Raw genomic sequence first — 20,360 nt, forward strand, 5'->3', positions numbered from 1 at the left:
ATTCCATACATTATTTGGACGGCATCACGCTTACTCTCTTTTGCAGTGCAGTCACTTTGACGAGCCAGAATAATAAAAAAGGGGTTTATATACTCTCTTGGTCAATTTATTGAGAACTACTAACAAAATCCCCAATCTCCTTCGTTTTTTAATTTCTTTATCAATATCTCTACATTATTTAGTGGCCAGTTATAAATAAAACCTTCAGCAAAAAGTTTAGTTGTACTTTAAAGTAGTATTCGTCTAATTGCTTTGAACAGTATTATATGAATTAAATGCTTGATAATATTAATAAAAAAGTTGTTTTTTTTATATCTTAAAACCGATATTTATCGTTTTTTATCTGAAAATAAAAACGATATTTTTTTAATCGATTATCAGAATATTCCGATAATTACATGCCCTAAACGTATAACAGGGAATTGAATGACGCACAACCTTTTTTTTAATCTCTAGACGACACTTCGCTATTATTATATTAAATGAATGACTTGAACAATATAATCAACACACTATCTTCAGGTACTTATCTTCCAACGTATATTTGGTTGTTGAATCATATTTCCTTTATTGTCATATAATAATATTATATTATCATTGTCCTTTAGTGACTGGGCTTCGGTTTCGTAATTTATGTAAAATCTTATCATTAGAACGATTTGCAGACGTTTTATTGCATATTAGTACTTATGTTGTTTCGAATTCTCTTTTGGAAAATTCACCCTTCGCCACTGTTGGCCTTCTACGTTAGTTGCAAACAAGACCAATTCGCGATACATAATATAACGTTTTATCTAGTAATTGCATTATCTACGCACATAATGAGTCATGACTCAGGTGGAATATATTATTTTCCGATAATAGAACCAATTTGAGAGGAGTAAGCAATGAGCTTAGGAAGTCAATTCAAGAATTATATAACAGTGCTCTAAAAACAACTGGTGGCAGTTCTCTTGTATGTTAGTCCGCCTGGGTAGGTAACACTGTAATGTCTATTTTTGCTGCCAAGCTTCAGTGTGTAGTCATTGTTGTGTTTCGGTTCGAAGAACATTGTAGCCAGTGTAACTGCTGGACATAATGAGACTTAACATATCACGTCTCAGAATGGCGAGCGCAATGGAATACCAAACAATACTTTGTAAATCAAGATGTTGGATGGTGTTTCTACTGTTTATGGGCGGTCGTATCGTTTACCATCACGCGAACGGCAAGCTCGTCTCGTCATTGAAAGCGATAAAAAAAATAATGCCGAGAACAATAATTTGTTTTGCAATTCTATTTGGAATAATTTTATTGCCCGCGTCGTATCTAGAACACCGCTCTGAAGACCCGTGTTCGAATCCTGGGTCAGGCAAAGTTTTAGATTTTTTTTATATCAGCCCGGTGTTTGGAATTTGTGCTCGTTACGGTTTTAGGTTAGCCCCCTATCACATCATAGGACGAGACAGGCAGGGGAAAAGTGGGTGCCCTAGTTGCACGTCTACCTACCTCTTCGGTGATACAGGTTCGGTGTATGGTATTGTTTTGTTTTTGTCTAAGCATTCGCGGATTTTGGCTTTCATCATCATTGCTTGATAGCCGATAGACATTTTATATTTTATTTATTTATTTAATATAAGTTAACAGTACAACATATAAATGATATTAGTTAAAGTAACAACCATAACATTTTTCCACATATTATGTAAAGATGTGGAAAAATGTATGTGTTATTAAGTGGGTTTACATTATATACATCGCTAGCTCACTGTTAAAAGGTTCTATGTTAAAAGTCTTTTTCAGTGAAAATTTCAAACATCTCCAAAGACAAATAAGCGGGGATCCACAAATGTCTTTTCTAATGTTATCCGACATGATCATTTTAGTTTCATTCTGCAATAAGAAAAAAAGTTACATAAGTACTTGTTACTTGAAACAGTAAGCTAGCGATATTACAACCATAGCTAATCTTACACACACACTCAACATCACGCATTTATCCCCGAAGGGGTATTCAGGAGCACAACCAGGGCACCCATTTTTCGCCAAATGTGTTCCGTCCCATTATCTGATAGAGGATGAGCCTATCGCCATATCGGGCACAAATTTTAGACTCCGGGCTGAAACTAGACAGAAAATTCCAAATATCACTTTGCCCGACCCGGGATTCGAACCCAGGACTTCAGAGCGCTGTCGTACCACGCATGCAGTACAACTTTTACCACCGTGGCAGTCTATGTCTAAAACATGAAAAGTCATAATAATAACGGATTATCAAGAACAAAAAGAAATAAATTTCAAGTAGTTATTACATTTCGTCACCAAACAAAACAGTTAATACTAAAAAAAATGGTCTTGTTCTCTCATGATATATATTATTATTCAAAACGCTTTTAGGTTTTATCTCAAAAGGAACCCTTGTAAAATCATTTTTTGCCAGTCTGTCTGTCTCTCAAGATCCTCTTGCTCAGGAACGCGTGGAGGTATCAACTTGAAATTTATATCAAATACTACTATGGTCTCTTTCACCTGTGTAGAAATTATTCGTAAACCCGCATATACCCGCCGAAAACGTATGGAACGAATTCTCAAAGCTGTTTGTTTGGGGAAGGATCGAGGTGGTTTGGCATTTTGGGGAGGACAAACGACTGTCACAATAACAACAAAAAAAGAGAATGCATAAATAAAGAATCGACTGCATCGAGGTGTGATTGCATTATATTAAATTGCAATAGGATAAAATTAAAGATAGAATGAACGAATAAATACAAAGAGGGTTACGTACAGTTCGTACAAAGTGGCAATTCATACTCTCTGCTTACCACTATAGGATCCAGCGATATTGTTTATGCGTGTATGTTTATATTAAGTATTAAGTGATAATTGCATTAAATACCTAATATTTAAGTTTTACTAAGGTCTTACTTAAGTATTACTTTCTTATAAATGTAAGTCCATTTAATCTGTTTTCTTGATAACATAATATAGTTATTGTATAATATCTAATATCTAAGTTTTGTTTTACGTTTACAACTTCTATCTGAAACTTATCAAAACATCTGTACCTCAACCAGCTTACCATTATTTTTAGGTTATCGAGATATCTGCTTAGTAATATTTTTGTCATTAAATGGGTTGTAGCACCTAACTAATTAGGGCGAAGATATGTTACATTTAACCTACTGTGTAAATAAATAAAATGAAAATAAATAATTTATTAGTACCAATACTGTTACAACAATTCGAAGTGTACGAAACTGTCGACTAAACCCTCAACCCTCTTCCTAAACATTAACGTGAACTCTTCATCAGAATGGGGTATTTGGTAAAATTCATTCAGATCTATAGTCTTCTCAATGGCTGCCTTCATCCTCGAAGCATCATCAGACTTCAACAACGTGACACTCGCCAAGATTAGTGACAGTCCAAACATTATACTTCCGTATCTTTTCCATGTCCGCGTCTAATTGTTCTCTGGGATAGACGTTGGCTTCCAGGCCAAAATTGGATAATGCCTTGACTAGTTCGGAGTGGTAGTAGTCGATCCAGTCATGGAAGTGTTGGAGACGAGTCTTGTGGTCCGTGCAGTTGAAGATGAGGTACATTATGTCGCAGCACGGATTGCTTACTTTGGATAGCTGGTAGTCGATCATGACTGATTCTTGGAGCGTGTCTCTCTAGAAAGTGAATATAAATTTGTTAAACATTTACATAAACTCAGGGATAAAGAAATGTGTTGGTTTAATTGTATTGTTGTGAAAATAAGGATCATAGAGCAGACTGAAAGACATTTAGACAAATTCAGAAAAAAATATTTTATAGTTAAATACCGAACCCTGTCATCTAAACTGTTACCCATGTTTATTTAGTTGTTATTTATGCTTTTTGGGTGAATATATTATGGATTGTAGGATTTTTATTAGAGGCAGTGAAACTATGCTAATACTTACGTCAAACTTAAACATGATGTTGTTGGTCCAAGAATCGCCTTGTTGAATGATTGAATGTTTTGAGTCTTCATCTTGTTTTGACATCTTTGCAGTCGCAGCTAACGCGTTTATAATACATCCCTTAAGGAGTTTCTTTCTCTCTTCTCCCTCCACTATCGAAGCTGCTGAGTTTTCTAACTGGCTGAAGTAAGCAAACGCCTCAGCTCCACCGTCCATGCTAGCCCATAAATCGAAAAATCCATTTTTTAAAACATTAAATGTATTCAAATCTTTGTGTTTTAGAGCGAATGATAAAGAGTGGAGCGTTGCAAAGTTTCTTAGCACTGATCTGATGCATTCTTCAGGTAAAGGTTTGAACCTGTCCAGCATGATGAAGTCCGGTACACGTAGATCTTCCAGGAGAATTACTTCGTGTGGAGGTTCCGATAGTGATCCGTAGCACTCTGCAAACCTTAGCCTATTTTCTTGAGGCACATTTGCTTCTTCCTCTAATTGCTGAAATTTCGGCAGAACTACCGTGTATATTATGTGCTCGTTTTTGAAAAGATTCTCAGATTGCGTTGACATTCTATGTATTTCGATTTGAGGTGCAAATTTGGCTATCATCCGAAACTCTCCATTATCATCTCGCACGATAATTCTTTTGACGAACGCGACGAAGTTGTCCCCGGCCTCCCCAACCGCGCCGATCGTCACCTTAGTGTCTTTATATCCTCGTTTTTCTAAAACCTCGCTTATAAAACTCAACTGTCGTTCACTAATATTGTCTGTTGCGCCTTCGAATTCGAGTCCCATATCGTTTAGATAATAAAACTACAGTGAACTTAACCAGAGCAACGTATCATTTTATACAAAACTTTTATCGGGCAAACGATAATGTTGTCTCAATAATAATGAACGATTATTCTTTATACGTGTTGACTGACGATTAGATAATATGTGAGCAGCCAATAACAAAATAATAACACAGCAAAAAGTATGAAAGTAGACGTAAACAGTTTAGTTAGGTCTGCGACATGACGTCGGCGTGTTTTGTTTCGGTCAGAAATGAAATCATGTCATGTGTGACGCGGGCGACGAGTTATCTGAGGAATTAGTAGATATCACCTAATCCGCCCTGTGGAATGGGGGCGTTTGGAGAATACCACCACGGTAAACCCCTGCCTGTCGTAAGAGGCGACTTATAGGGGCCACGAAGGGGGTCGTTGGCGGGCAGCAGGGACCTGTCCGCCCTAGTGCATTTTTGTGCATTTCTTGCACATTTTTCGGTTGACCCCGGGATGGACGGCAGTGTGGCATTGACCTCATGCTGCTGTTGACGCTGAGAGCGTCCTTCGGTGCGAGGGGGCTTAGGAGCCCCCCCACATTTAGGAGACGGGCCGCAAGGCGGCATCGCGCAGGGGCGGCCGCGGACGAAGACTCGGACCTGCTGTCTCGGGGAAGCCCGCAGTCGTCCCTTATGCGCCGAAGAGGGTCAACGCGGAGTTTTAGTTGGTAGGCCGTTGCGTAGGGACTTAGGTTAGGTTCATTGGTTAGGGACTCGGCCCGACCGCCGCCCGAGGGTCCCGGGCTGCTTCAATTGTCGGGTTGTAAGGCAACGGTTACCCCAACATAACCGCTCAGTCGCCCCCCGCGAAGACTGGACGGTAGTAATAAGGGACTTTCTCCGCGAAAAAAAAAAAAAAAATAGATATCACCTAATGATTTCAGTGCGTTTTGGCAACTCAAACATGAGATCCTGTTGTACCTATAACCCAAATTCTAATGTTCCAAATATCAGACTTGTGCGAGTTTGGAGTTACAGAGAATTTTGCATGGCTTAAAAATACTGTATGCGAAAAATACAGTTGCATGTCTATTTCAGAGATAAATAAGCGCGGTTATGATTGTTTACATTGATACCGGACTTATGTAATGCAATTATTCCTTGAATATAATTAGTCGAGGTCAAAAAACACGAGATAGATATCGTGATGCTGAAATTAATGATTTGTCTATCTTTACAGGGTTAAATGGAAATGTCTATAATTCTAGACTTGTCACTCTAAGCGATAACAATAGATAAGAAACATTAGAATTAATTATAATAATATATTCCATTTCTGTATAATTTCTAATATTCAGTGGGAAAATTACATGATCTTTGTAAAATGTGTGAATGAAAATGATACGTTATTAAGATACAAAACACTCAGAACGCCCAAAACGAAATCTGGAAATATAATATTTAGTTTATGCGTCCTAAAACGTTATTTTTCGGCATGGAATTCGAACCCATAATATTTTGTTTCACAGAGAACTTTTAACCCGATGCGTACGAAAATTTTTAGAGCATTCATATTTAATTATGTGTCCATTTTCAATTTAATTTGCCTTTTGCAGCCTTCCTCGTGCAAATCAGATTTACAATCTACACTTATACATTATTGTATTTCTATGTATGTTAAACATATTCGTTTTGTTAGTTTATTTTATATATTTTTACTTCCAAACCGAGGACTCGAACCTAGTTTTGCTGGTGGTAGGATATATTTTATATCCGCCCGGACAGCGACCAGAGCACACGAAGTGTTAAAACCCGCCATAGTGACCCACGTAAGCGTGACACGATTCGGGATCGACCTATGTATATTCGATTCCAACAGGCCGGCATAATTGTGTCGACTGTCGAGGACTAATCATCTCTCGTCAGTCGACATTCTATTACACTTACCATCAGGTGCAGTGCACTTTGCCGTGCCCGTACAAAAGAACCTAGGACTTCCCAATTGCCAATGTTCTATTACACCATCAAACCACAAGGCGTTAATCTTAATGGGTATTTAAATATTTTTTGATGTTAAAAATTACTGCTTTGTAATTCATCACGATGAGTCGTTCACCAGAGTCAACTTGAGTAAATACAGTGAGATACGCACATACAAAAGCAGGTTGCTGAAGGACGCAAAGTCTAGTCTGTTGTGATGATAGTTCATTACCCTGTACTAAGTACTTACCATTGTCTGTCTCGGTGGCGCTGTGTCCATGCGCGTCACGTCAGCTGTGAGGTATTTGGTTCGAATCCCTGGTCGGGCAAAGTAATTCCAAAGGAATTCTATATGGCGATTGACTCGCCCTCTATCATAACATGTTGCGGAACGTACACGGTGAAAAGTGAGAGCAGCGGTGGTACCTCTGCGTACCCATTTGGGGATATTGGTATTGGTTGTGGGCTCCATTTCCCGCACTTATCCCGTAAAATAGTCGGGACATTGTGCGTGATGTACATGCGAGCTTCAAAACAAGCCAGCCTAACTCCGACCAGAAGCGCAGGATCTTCCTGGTGTCTTCATAGGCTTCTTGGAGTGACCCTGGCGAATCGAGGTTTTCTGCCCGTTGCACAGCTACTCCTACATATTCCAGGATGTAATGGAATGTTGTTTGGGCCAACAGACATCCCCTAGATAGGGGGCTGTCGGGTATACCTAAGACATATAATTTTTTGTTAAGTGGGCAATGTCCAGTAATGGTACCTACATTTTGGGGATAAAGACGTGTGTGTGTCAGTACTGACTATTAAGTCTTTAGTGATATTATTAAACACAATTCTTAAACTGTTACAAGACGTGCAATCCTTCAGTAATAAATAACATAACGTATATTATATCATATAGTACTAAAGTCATATATTAAAAAGAAAGATAAATGGGTATTTGCATTGCATACCATTAAAGAGTTTTATTTAAATCGGTTACTCGGGAAATGTTTTCACTTCCTTGGCTCTATGTTTTTTTATTGCTTTGAGCTTGCCGTTCGCCTGATGGTAAGCGATACGACCGCCTATAAACAGTAGAAACGCCATCTAACACCTTGAATTACAAACTACTTTTGGTATTCCACTGCACTCGCCATCCTGAGACAATACTATAATACTTGTATACTATGGCTTCTTATTTTTCAGAACATAATGTTGGAATTTCTTGTAAAGATAATAAATTATTTTTAATGTTTCATACAGTACTGTTTTATATTAATAAAAAGGTAGAAATGTCACTAGAACGCGCGAGGAAGTTGAACGTTTGCAAACACTACATACATAACATATAACATCACGCATTTTATCCCCGAAGGGGTATGCAGAGGCGCAACTAGGGCACCCACTTTTCGCCAAGTATGTTCCGTCCCATGATGTGATAGGGGGCGAGCCTATCGTCATATCGGGCACAAATTCCAGACTCCGGGCTGATACCGAGCAGAAAAACCCAAATATCACTTTGCCCGACCCGGGATTCGAACCCAGGACCTCAGAGCGCTATTGTACCGGACGTGCAATACAACTACGCCACCGAGGCAGTCAAACACTACGTGCAAATATTAAATCGCTGGCTCACTATTAGAAGGTCCTGAGTTAATTTTTACTTATGTTGTAAAAATGAGATTAAAATTGCAATGTTGGTGAAAATTTTAAAAGACAATTATTCATAGTTCCACATTTATTTCTGTATCGGGATTATTGGAATTTTCACTGAGACAAACTTAGAATTTTGTGATATATATATTCAATTTACACATCAAATATTAGAACCTCGTAATTTTGAGCCAGTGAAATGTAAATTGTCCTTTTTGTTCGCACTGATTTAAATACGTCATCTCTCTCACACGACACGTCATTGTCTATTGTATATGTGGGTACGGAACATGTTTTTAGTTTGATATATTCTATACTTTTTAAAATATCATTCGATTCGCAACGTTCTACTTTCAAATAATGCTACATCAAGTTTTTTAAACAAAATTCTGAACTGCAGTTGTTTGACCTTGTTATATTTTTAAAAGGTTGTGCAATTATGATTGTTTTTAATACCGTTTCTTGATACGTAGAATGCGTTTCGAATACAATGCTTTTAAATATAAAGTACAATTATTTTCTTTAAATGTCACAAATTATAATATTGATGTAAAAAATATTTTTTTGTTCACCAATGTAAATGTTTGGAATAACTGTGTACCATATTTAGGGAATAAATAAACAAAACGAAAAAAATTACTCTTCCATTTTTGTTCAGTTTTTTTCTTACCAAATACAATAAAGATAATTATTAATGTTACTGATTAGGTTGATTTCCTTGGTGGCGTCGTTGTGTTGCGTGCGTGGTATGACACCGCTTTGTGATCCCAGGTTTCAATTCCGTGTCGGGCAGTGATATTGGATTATTCCCAGCGTCTGGAGTCCAGAATTTATGCCTGAAATGGCGATAGACTCGCCTCCATCACACGTGGCCAAACTCTGTCCCCTTGGTGATCCTCTGCATATTGCTTCAGAGATAAAGGCGGAATTTGTGCGGGTGTATATTAGTTAAGTAAATAGTTGTGTACATTTAACTTGTTCTTTCTCCGAATGTGGTATAATTTTAATCTGATAACGTTAAACTTTGTAATGCAATAATAAAAAAACATATTTTTATTGTTGTCATTAACCAGTGTTAGTAAAAAATATTTGCTGACTAGTTTATTGTCCTTTGATAATAATATAAATATTGTAAAGATGAATGAACGTCCGCAAGCGCATGCGCATAAACATGTTGTATTTGGATCCAACTTGTATGTTACAAGGTTGTGTGTTATATTTGATGTACTAATTGAATTATAATAATTTTATCACATAATTCTAAGCCTTTTCATTAAACATTTCCAATAATCCCAAATGATAAATAAATGGGGAATAACGAATTATTGTTTTTTTTTTTTTATTTATATGAATGAAAATTTTTAATCTAACTAAAATAACGTACAAAATCAAACATAGGATATCCTACTATACAATGTCTTGCTTCTTCTGACGTTAATTTTACCTTAGACAGTAAAATAAAATATTACTATTTTTCTCTTAAAAACTATTTATTATGTATAGTATAATAATGTGTATAATAATATATAGCATAGTATAACTAATAAAAATAAAACGACGTTTATTGCTAAAATAAATTTTGTTACAAATAAACATATAACAATATATAAAAAAATGTAATATCAAACGATTCAGATTAACTGCTGTCTAAGGTACATAGTGTAGTATATCTCACATAATAACATTTTTATTTGCCTTATCCTGTGACATTTAAATTAACTCCTATACACTTATTAATAAACAATACATGAATTAATAAACAATCATTCCTTTGGATCTCTTGTAGCATTATAAATACATTATTTAATTAACAATAATATCATTGGATCCATTGTATAAATTAGAAAGAAAAAGATCGGACATGATTAGCAATGCTTATTTACCTTTACCAGTCATAAGTACAACAACTATGTTCGCTTACATGATTAATAAATTATTTACTTAATTTTATTTTTATAAAATTCTCTTTATACATTGTAATGATGGATACATTTCTCTTCAAAAGGAACAAAACAGTGCATGCATACTGCTACTAGGCGGTAGAAATAGACATAATCGTGGTAACTGTACCTTTGAGAGAGATACATGTACTTTTTGTTAGTAGAATATATTTTATAACCGCCTGGATAGCGACCACCGTATACAAGGTTTTAAAATCCGCCTTAGTGGCCCACGTAAGTGTGTCGCGTTCCGGATTCAGCCTGTGTATATCCGACTCCAACATGCCAGCATAATTGTGTCGACAGCCGAGGGGTAATCTTCTCTCGCCAGTCGAGATTCTATAGGACCTCACTGCTCATAAGGTGCAGTGCAAATAAACATACAAGAGATCTACCGGCTAGTACCTAGTGACAACTTACTTAGTTGTCTAAATCATGCTGAAAACGATTAAAGCAACTCTGATGTCTGCTATTATGAAAATAACTTAATTTTTTCGAAATCGTAAAATTACTTTCAATATTCCTTGTTTAGAATGAATCAGACAATGATCGCGGCTTCCATGAAAACCTTTCCCAGCGCAAAAGTCCCAATATCTGTTTTTTACGGCATTAAAAAATTATAAAGCGACTTATAATATGCTAAACCAACTACACTGTAGAGATCCACAGCTCTATTTGTACGACGACAGCGCCTCCTTTTTAAATGACTGATAAAAAAATCTGAATTAGAAGAAGAAAAACGAAGAATCATAATAGCAAATAGGTATACCAAATAGTTATTATTCGTAGCTTAATTTATTTATTTAAGGACCTCCAACAAAGGATACATGGCATATAATAAATACAATGTCGTAGTATTTGTACAATTAACAATGTGACGTGCCTCTTCAAGTATAGGAGACCACAGCATGCAAATTTGTATATTAGTAGAGCGGCAAAAATAATAATATTTGATAAAACATAATAATAAGTGAAAGAACATAATAGCATCTTATGTTATAACATGCGGTGGTGAATGTGATTAATTATAATTATTTATTGGGATTACGTAATAATTGCAGGACTTTTTTCCTGTACTTAGGAATTCCGTGATGTCAAGGTCATGCGTTTTTGCAATAGCATTATACTGCCTACAGAGCCTTGGCACAGTAGCGAAGTGACCCAAGTTAGTTAACTCAATACAGTTTAATTATGTATAAGAAATAAATATCTTTCATCAATTTTATATTCTTTACAACAGTCCAAACTTGATAAAATTGTCCACAATTCCTTCCAATCTCTTCTTGTACATATCCTTATGTTTATCATCAAATGTCAAAAATTCTTTAATAGCAGCTTCCATTTCTGCATCGTCAACAGGCTTGTACTGCTCATCAAGAGAATCCTTAACCTTCTGAGCATTGGAAGGTTGCATTACACTAAGCGTCGCTGACAGAACTAATCCGCCGAGCATACTCTTGGCGTATCTCTTCATGTCAGCGTCTAGCTGGTCTCTAGGGTACACGTAGTTGGCTTTCAGACCAAAGTCGTGGAGCCTTTTGTCTAACTCCGAGTGGTAGTAGTCGAGCCAGTCGTTGAAGTATTTCACCTGCGTCTCCTGGTCGCTGCAGCCGAAGATCGTGAGCATGAGATCGAACGTAGGGTTGTTTTCTCTGCTCAATTGGTAGTCTATCATCACTGATTCGACTGAATCTCCCTTAAAAATGCAAAAAAATAGATTATTTACAGCTGTCATTGATAATAATATTATAGAATCTAAACATTACTCGGCATTAAAAATACAGTATAAATAGCAGCAATAATTAAAACTATTTTTAAACTAAAATAATACTAAATTATTTGCCACTAACAGAATTAAGGGTTTTGGCATTACACGTTAGGATCAGCGACATTACAAACCATTTTTATTTTAATAACTTGGAGTCATTAGATCGCCCTTTATAATGGTTGTATGCAAAGATGTATTAAAATAGTCATTTTTATTCAGGGTTATAACTAAACACACTGTTTTTGTTATTTTTTTCTTACTCTATATGTCCTGATTTATGAATGTATGAGATAAATTATTATCATATAATACAAGATGTGCTATATGTCTTAACAAAAACACAGATAACAGTTATGTTATTTGAGTTTGTAACGAATGTTTTCTTTAAGGTACTTATGCATTCGATAGCTTTGACAATTCTCTTGCCCGCACACCACTGAACCGCGCAGCGGATTAAGAGTATCGTTTGAATCTAGTTGCACATAATAATATAACCTTGTCTAAGGATATTCTAGATTACACCGCCTCTTCAGATCTTAGAACTGTGGTTCTAATCTCGGGAAGTGATATTAGGTTTTTCAACTCAGTATCAGCTCGAGGTGAAGAATTAGTTCCCGATATGGCTCGCCCCTATCATATCACGAGACGGAGTACACACGGCGATAAATGCATGCACCAGTTGCGACTCTGCCTACCCTTTCAGGATTAAGTGAATCAGTGTGTGTGTTTATAGACTAAGGAAGTTGTCAACATTGTACGCGATGGTCAGTATAACATACTATCATAATATGTTAAATATATAAATAATGCGTTCATTTAGCATACAAGATTAATATTAATACTTACATCAAATTTGAATAATATGTTGTTAGTCCAAGTATCTCCTTGTTGGATGACGGAATGTTTTGCACCTATGACTTCTTTTGACATCTTGCTACTCTGCAACATAGCATAGCTAACACATTTGTTAAGATGCTTTTTTCTCACATCTCCCTCGACTATGCCAACAGCAGTGTTTTCTAAATGGGACCAGTAATACAGTAGCTCTTTGCGTGGTTCTTCGTTTGATGGCGGGTCACTAAGTTTATTTTTGTATTCATTGAATGTTTCTGGTTCTTTATATTTAAGTGCGAATGAAAGAGAATGCAGAATAGAAAGGTTTCTCAGCATTGACCTGATGCATTGATCGGATAGTGGCGTAAATCTATCCATCATGCTGAAGCCTGCTACTTGCAAGTCTTCCAAAAGGATCACTTCATGCGGTGGCTCGGATAACGATCCGTAACACTCTGCAAATCTCAGTCTGTCATTTTTATGTAAGCCTGCTTGTTCTTCCAGCTGTTGATATTTAGGAAGGATCAACGTATACATAATATGTTCGTGTCTGAAACTTTGCTGCATACCTGCGGTCATTCTTAACTCTTCCTGTTGTGAGGCAATTTTCGCAATCATTTTGAATTCTCCATGTTCATTTTTGAGAATGATTCTTTTAACATTGGCTACATAGTTGTCTCCTGCTTTTCCCACTGCTTCAATAGTTACTTTGGTATCTTTATATCCTCTTTTTTCTAGGACGTCGCGAATGAAAGCCAGCTGCACCTCACTGATATTATTAACTGCACCTTCGAACTGGAGCACCATCTTGCCGGTCTGTAATGAAATTTGATAAAAATATCGCAGCATTTATATAGTCATTTATCTAAGCTATTATCGATATTTATCTTTTCTTGTTCAATACAATATGAATCATATTCTGTATGTATGTATATTGTTGATTAGATAAAAGTAGTGTCAGTATTCATGTTAGCAAATTATAAATTCAAGAACTTATCGGGAAATAGTCAAGTATTATCAACAATATTGACACTTCAGCTGGTTGACCAATGTCTTATACGGTATCGTCCCGCATATTTTTTATGAAAAAATAAACTAGTAAGCATTGCCATCCGCACATCATCTGTAGAAATAAAAAAATAATATAATTTTTGGAAATCGTAAATTCAAAGACTGGTTGGAGAATAGATTTTTAGAATTGAAAGTAAACACGTAACTAAATTTTTAGATCCTTATTTATTTATTAGTTACCAAAGGCACTATAGTTGGTTACCAAAGACTCCGAGCAGTATACTTAGAACTGTTTATTCACCTAATACAATATATGACTAAAAATACATCAATAAAAGTATTGTGCTTTAAAGTATTTCTAAATATAATGTGTCCGTCAGCCATAACAATAATCTTCAGCATTTTAATTGTCCATAGAAGGTAGCTGGAACTACTAGGTGTCGATACTACTACATGATATTTCTCTATAGAATCATTGATCTTTTCCTCTACAGCCTCCTACAATCTCAATCTTCAACCCGATTCCAGGATTGAACCAATCAAGATAACTAATTTGTTAGCATGTCACAAAAAAAAATATTCTGATGTGTCATTTTGCAATAGATCGAATGAGCTATTGGGATCGTACAGTGAAAATGATGGTCAATCATATAACAGGAAATTGGATGGCGCACCTTTTTTTAATATCTAGCCAACACTTCGCTATTATTTAATGCTAAATCGATGACTTGAACAATATAATCAACACGCTATCTTCGGGTGTTTATCTTCCATCGTATATTTGGTTGTTGAATCCATACTTTATTGTCAAATAATTTGTATTATCAATGTCCAATGGTCTTCTACGATTAAGTTGCCAACAAGATCAATTCGCGATAAATGACGTTTTGTCTAGTAATTGCATTATCTACGCACATAATGACTCAGTTGGAATATATTATTTTTCGATAATGGAACCAACTTAACAATATTTAAGGCAGTCGGACAGTCAACAACGAAAACATATTATCCGTATAAAATATTCTAAACACTGTGGTTAAAGTGATGTAAACTGGGTGTATACGTGGAATTATAACCTTTTAATAAGGTTTCTCAGGAAATAGTTTTTACGATCATACGTCCGTAATACAGTGGGTTATAAGAGTTTTTATTGCTTAAACTACTGCAACATATATCTAACCTACGACAACTGGCCGCTCCCACGCTGTACCGCATTCCACGCTTATCTATCGCCTACAATACCTACCTCATACGCATTTATATCTGCATGAATTTTGACCGAAAAAATGAATAGGCAAAATCATCTTTATTAAATCCTAATGATGAATCAGATACCAACAATGTAACGTTGCAAAAAACAGGTTGACAATGACAATAATTATATCACTATCGATACACTAAAAGCATTTTTGGACGCCAATAAACAGGATATGAAGTCACTGATTCAATGAAGCTTCAATGGGTTATCTAATCATATCAATGCTATAACAACTCAATGCTGGCTATCAGGAGTCGCTGGCGTTCGTGAGTAAGCAATATGACAACGTATTAAAAGAACTTCCTCTGAATAAAAGAGTATTAAAGATGAACATAAAAAACTCAAAGAGGATACCATCGAACTATCGGGTTTATATTCATCACAAAGTTATGACTGCATATCCAAAATGTCACTCATATTTTATTTTTACATGCAATAATTGGTTGCGATACTACATGAGCCATTTTTAATAGAGGTGAAACAATAGGATACGATCTGTATACAGTTCAACATATCTTTATCATACTAGATATGGCGTATGCCTACTGGGGAAACCATTTTAAAAAAAATGCGCCAAGTACCTCATTGATGGTGCGGAAATGTGTCATCATCATCTCAGCCACAGGAAGTCCACTGCTGAACATAGGCCTCCCCCAAGGATCTCCACGTCCACCTGTTGGAAGCGGCCTGCATCCAGCGACTTCCTGCGACCCTAGCCAGGCCGTCCGTCCACCCTGTAGGCGGGCATCCGACATTCCTCTTGCCTGTACGTGGCCTCCACTCTAGAACCTTTCGGCCCCAAAAAATGTGTGCATATTAATAATGTGTACATATGAACGTACGAAAAAAATATTAGAACAATTGTGGTAGAGTATGATCTACAACTTTTGTCTGACCTATTTTTCGATAACACCTCTAGTTTCAGAGAACACTGGGAATAACCGGAATTTTTGACCTTTAATTTTGAGTACAATCTTTTGCACACATAAGATCGATGGGGACTTTTGACATTTTATTGATAATAACGTATTTAACGTCTATACCAATTTTCAACTCTATGCGATTTTTTTCTAACTCACAGGTTTCTGTATCTATTTTGACTGGACTAAATTGCAGAATATCGAAGTTACTAGGGTACCTGAAAACTCGAAAGATAACAGTATATTTTACTACAAGAGAAGCACAGCATATTGGGGCCCTTATCCAGCCGACGGACATCAAATTTGTTCCTTGGATGCAGACGCGATGCGTAGCGAGCGCCGCTCGCGCAGGAACTGTCATCGTTCGGCTCAAACAATCTGTTATTAAGGATGGAACTGTACCAGCGACTTGTAAACGTCACAACCTAAATACAAAAGAGATAGGTAGGGGAGAAGAGAGTATTCGGATTTACGTAAAGAAAAACCTAACGGTAGAAATTAAAATACTGCTAAATGAATGTAAATTAAAGGCTAAAGAGGCCATATATGTTAGCCTGCAAGCTTCGGTGTGAGTAATAAAACTGTTTTAATCCACTTGAAGCGTATCGGGAAAGTGAAAACGTTTGAAAGATCGTTACTTCATGAATTAAGTGAATCAACCCAGCGAACACGCGAATGCTGTGCTACATTGCTCAACCGACAATAATAATGAAGGGCTTTTAAATCGAATCATTACCTGTGATGTAAAGAGGATCTTGTATGGTAATTGGAAGCACTTCCTACAGCAAATCCTGCCCCAAGCGAAAAAAGACTAAAAAAAAAACTTGTGAGTGTTTGGTAGACAAGTGCCAGTTTCGTTCACTACAACACTAAAATCTAACCAAACAATTACGGCAGTAGTCAGCAACTGCAAGCCGTGATGGAGGAATTAGCGGTTAAACAACCGAAGCTGAGCAATCTGTAGGCCAATGCTGCTTTAGGACAACGCTAGACCACAAACTGCACAACAGACAGACCCTAAACTAGAGGAACTGCAATTGCAATATCTGCGACACCCATTATAATTCCTGGACCTTGCTCCAACATATTTTTCCGTAATTTGGATGACTTATTACAAGGAAAAAATGCGACTCCGATCTGGCAGTCCATATCGCCTTCACAGTTTATGGATTCAAGTCCCCATGGTTTTTTTAGTAAATGGAACAATAAACTTCAAAAGTACATAAATAACAACGGTGGATACTTTGATTAATTAATTATAATTTACATCAAAAAATCTACTTTGTATTACTCTCATACAAAACGCCAATTTCATATGTAAGGACCTAATATAGATTGTCGAATCATCACAATGACAGTTTTGCAGTATTTTATAATTATAATGTTATAAGATTATAAGTAATGATAAGAGTAAATAAATACGATTATCACTTTAATTTGTACGATATCAAAATATATTATCAATATTAAAACGCGTCAAAACGATTATCGTGATTGTCAATTTTTGAGTTTTTTTAATCGGAGCACGGCAAAATGACTTTGCTGTACCTGATGTAAAGCAATGTGAAGCCCAAGAAAGTGCCGACCGGCGAAAATTACAAGCATCCCCGGTCGGTCAGCACAATTATGCCGACCTGCATAATACTTTTATTTATCATATGAAAACGTTTTTATTGCATTTCTAATAGCAGATAGAAGTTACACGAATGGCATACATTTTTTAATACTGACACTGCAAAGTGACTCCTCTGTACCTGATGGTGAGTGAGTGCGGTTCAGTTAATTCTCGACACAATTATGCCGGCCTGTTGGAACCGGATATACACAGGCTGATCCCGAAACGCGACACTTACGTGGACCACTATGGCGAGTTTTAACACCTTGCGTACGGTGGTCGCTATACGGGCGGATATAATATATCCTACCACCAGCACATACATATGATATTAGGCGTTAAAATGTGAATATAAAATTATAAAACGATAGAAAATTAGTTCCACTCCCCCACACCTCACAAACGCCACAAACATACATTATCGATTGCTTTCAAGAATTAGATTTTATAAAATAAGTTCACGGTGCTATTGGCTCTTTTCAATATGAAACAAAAACTACACAACCAACGATATTATGAGGCCATCACGGCTTGAACGATGCGTTGGCCGATCAACAATGTTAACCTTTGCATCTAAATAGATAACTTTCAGGCGAATTTGTTCTATAACGCGCTGAGAATAAAGTATATGGATTGTTATGTTATTTACGAAGTGTCTTGTCGAAGTAATGAAGGTGCAACACGTATAATGGCGCAGTAACACAATCGTGAATTATAGGTTTATAGAAGCGAAGTTCGTTTTCACCTCACGGAGGATTTAACGACAAAGTTTTTTAACTATATAATTGGGTCTGTAACCACAAATAATAATTATTATTAGTAATCCTTCCTAACCGAATTTCGGCCACGGCGGCCAAACTTCACGGAGATCAGCCAGTTATGCAAGAGATAGTATAGTGCACAAGTATGTGTGAAATACACATGTACACTCTTTGTTCTTTCACTCTCATACTCCAGTGAGACGGCAACCCGACACAAACGGAGAGAGATCAGGCGAAGGACCAACGGCTTTACGTGCTTTCCGAGGGTATTACACCGCCAACTTCCTGACTCCGAGCTGTGACCGAGTAATTTTTAAGATTGAAAAGCCCAGTCACTATCATTTTGTCCCGACCCAGGATTCGTATATATTGTAGTGTTTTGTACGACAACGTGTTAGCAATGAAAGGCGCAATACGAGACTGACTATTTATTAAAAAATTCACAACCACCCGCCGTTACAATGTATGAGAGATACAGCCCAGGACCTTAATGCGGTAGCCGTACTTTTACCGTGTATAATTACAACTATGCTCCACACATGTGGCAATCTCCACCCACAAAGTAGAGTACCCACAAGGGCCTAGATATTCAAGAACCACTAAAATGCTGACATATTTTTTTTCTATAATAAATCTTTTGATAAAACAACATAAATAATTACTTTTTACAATTCCACATTTAGCCACAACATACGAAAGGTACAAAGCTGACACACAATTTTAATCTAACCATTTAAATGCTGCAGGAGTCGCTGGATGCGGGCCGCTTCCAGTATTTCGATTTAGAAATCTTTGGGAGACGCCCATGTTCAGCAATTGACATCCTGCGGCTGATGATGATTCTAAACGCGAAAGTTTTGAGCAATCAGAAAAAGATGCGAAGTCTTCCAATAACGTGAGGTGTGAACAGCCCTATAGCAGTAGAGCTGCGCTATTTTATCTAGTTTCAATGGCGAAGGTGTGGACGTCGGGTCGTAACCTCAACGACTCGTAAAATTAATTTTAACATGTCCTACGAATACATTGCTTTCGACACTACTATACAAGCTTGTTCCAAGATTGATTTTACATTTGCTTTCTTTGGAATTGAGAACTTGTTTTTCTTTAACCTGAGTGATACGAGAATGCATCTATCATCACCAGTAAAAGTAAATTAAAGCAGTAATAACACTGCCCAGATCATTAAATTACAAGCCAAAATATATAAGTTATAAAAAATCCGAATATCTAGTATTATGTTATCTTAATGTACTTATCTAATCCGGTAGCAATACTAATTCGAAAATACTGGGCAAACAGTTTAAAGTCGTCACATCATTACCGATTGTGCAACATAACAAAATACTTAAGCACCTGTGTTTACCCCACTACGGTGAAGCGAAGAAGTATTATGATTTTATCACTATGTATGCATGTGCCCATTTTATGTTCCACTCTGATGTCGCTCTCGGTACGCCGATTTTGAAAATGAAATGTCTTCAGATTCTGTTTTTTGTTAGTCTATATATTTTCCCATATAGTTTCAATTTCTTTTTTTTTGCGTTAATCCTAATTTAACCCCAACCTCTATCTAAGAGGTAAGTATATAATATCAGCCCTACAATTCCTACTTACTGGCTTCCCTTTATGTAGAATTGAATTATCATTAGAACAATTTGCAAATCGCGTTCATGCATTAGTACTTATGCTGTATCGGGTTTCCCTTTGGAAAATTTTACTTCTCGCCACTACAGCTCTATATTATTTACTATCCCACTGCTAGGCACGGGCCTCCACTACTAAAAGGGTCTTAGAACACCACGCTGGCCTAGTGCGGATTACCAGACTTCACATACCCTCAAAAGTCTTACAGAGAACTTCTCAGGTATGCAGATTTTCTCATATTTTCATTCACATAACTTTTAAAAGGTGGTGCATGCCCTTGGGTTTTGAGACTT

General features: G+C 36.6%; 2 protein-coding genes across 3 annotated transcripts in view; both read right to left on the minus strand.

Annotated features, from left to right (window-relative positions):
• Positions 1-2,679: 2,679 nt before the first annotated feature.
• On the minus strand, positions 2,680-4,810 carry LOC115447738. Its single transcript, XM_030174946.2, has 2 exons — positions 3,930-4,810; positions 2,680-3,656 (listed from the first exon to the last, which is right to left on the minus strand). The coding sequence occupies exons 1-2, from the start codon at positions 4,722-4,724 to the stop codon at positions 3,363-3,365; spliced, it is 1,089 nt and encodes a 362-aa protein (XP_030030806.2). The 5' UTR covers positions 4,725-4,810; the 3' UTR covers positions 2,680-3,362.
• A 6,430-nt stretch (positions 4,811-11,240) lies between these two features.
• Positions 11,241-20,360, minus strand: part of LOC115447744 — a 39,937-nt gene continuing 30,817 nt past the window's right edge. Inside the window, exons 1-3 of one of the 2 annotated variants that reach the window (XM_037447729.1) lie at positions 15,709-15,897; positions 12,871-13,674; positions 11,241-11,952 (exon numbers count right to left, since the gene is read on the minus strand). In XM_037447729.1, coding sequence (XP_037303626.1) covers positions 11,488-11,952; positions 12,871-13,674; positions 15,709-15,882 — 1,443 coding nt within the window. In that variant the 5' untranslated portion in view covers positions 15,883-15,897 and the 3' untranslated portion in view covers positions 11,241-11,487. Of the gene's footprint in view, positions 11,953-12,870; positions 13,675-15,708; positions 15,898-20,360 lie in introns of those variants that run through there. The other variant, XM_037447730.1, reaches the window with a different exon arrangement.

The sequence above is a fragment of the Manduca sexta genome, chromosome 7 (genome assembly GCF_014839805.1).
Source record: "Manduca sexta isolate Smith_Timp_Sample1 chromosome 7, JHU_Msex_v1.0, whole genome shotgun sequence".
Classification (NCBI taxonomy): Eukaryota; Metazoa; Arthropoda; class Insecta; order Lepidoptera; family Sphingidae; genus Manduca; species Manduca sexta.

Coding starts and splice junctions, on each gene's coding strand:
- LOC115447738 (XM_030174946.2), bottom strand. CDS start 4,724: ATGGGACTCGAATTCGAAGGCGCAACAGACAATATTAGTGAACGACAG. Junction 3,657..3,929: donor ACATCATGTTTAAGTTTGAC/GTAAGTATTAGC, acceptor TTCACTTTCTAG/AGAGACACGCTCCAAGAATC.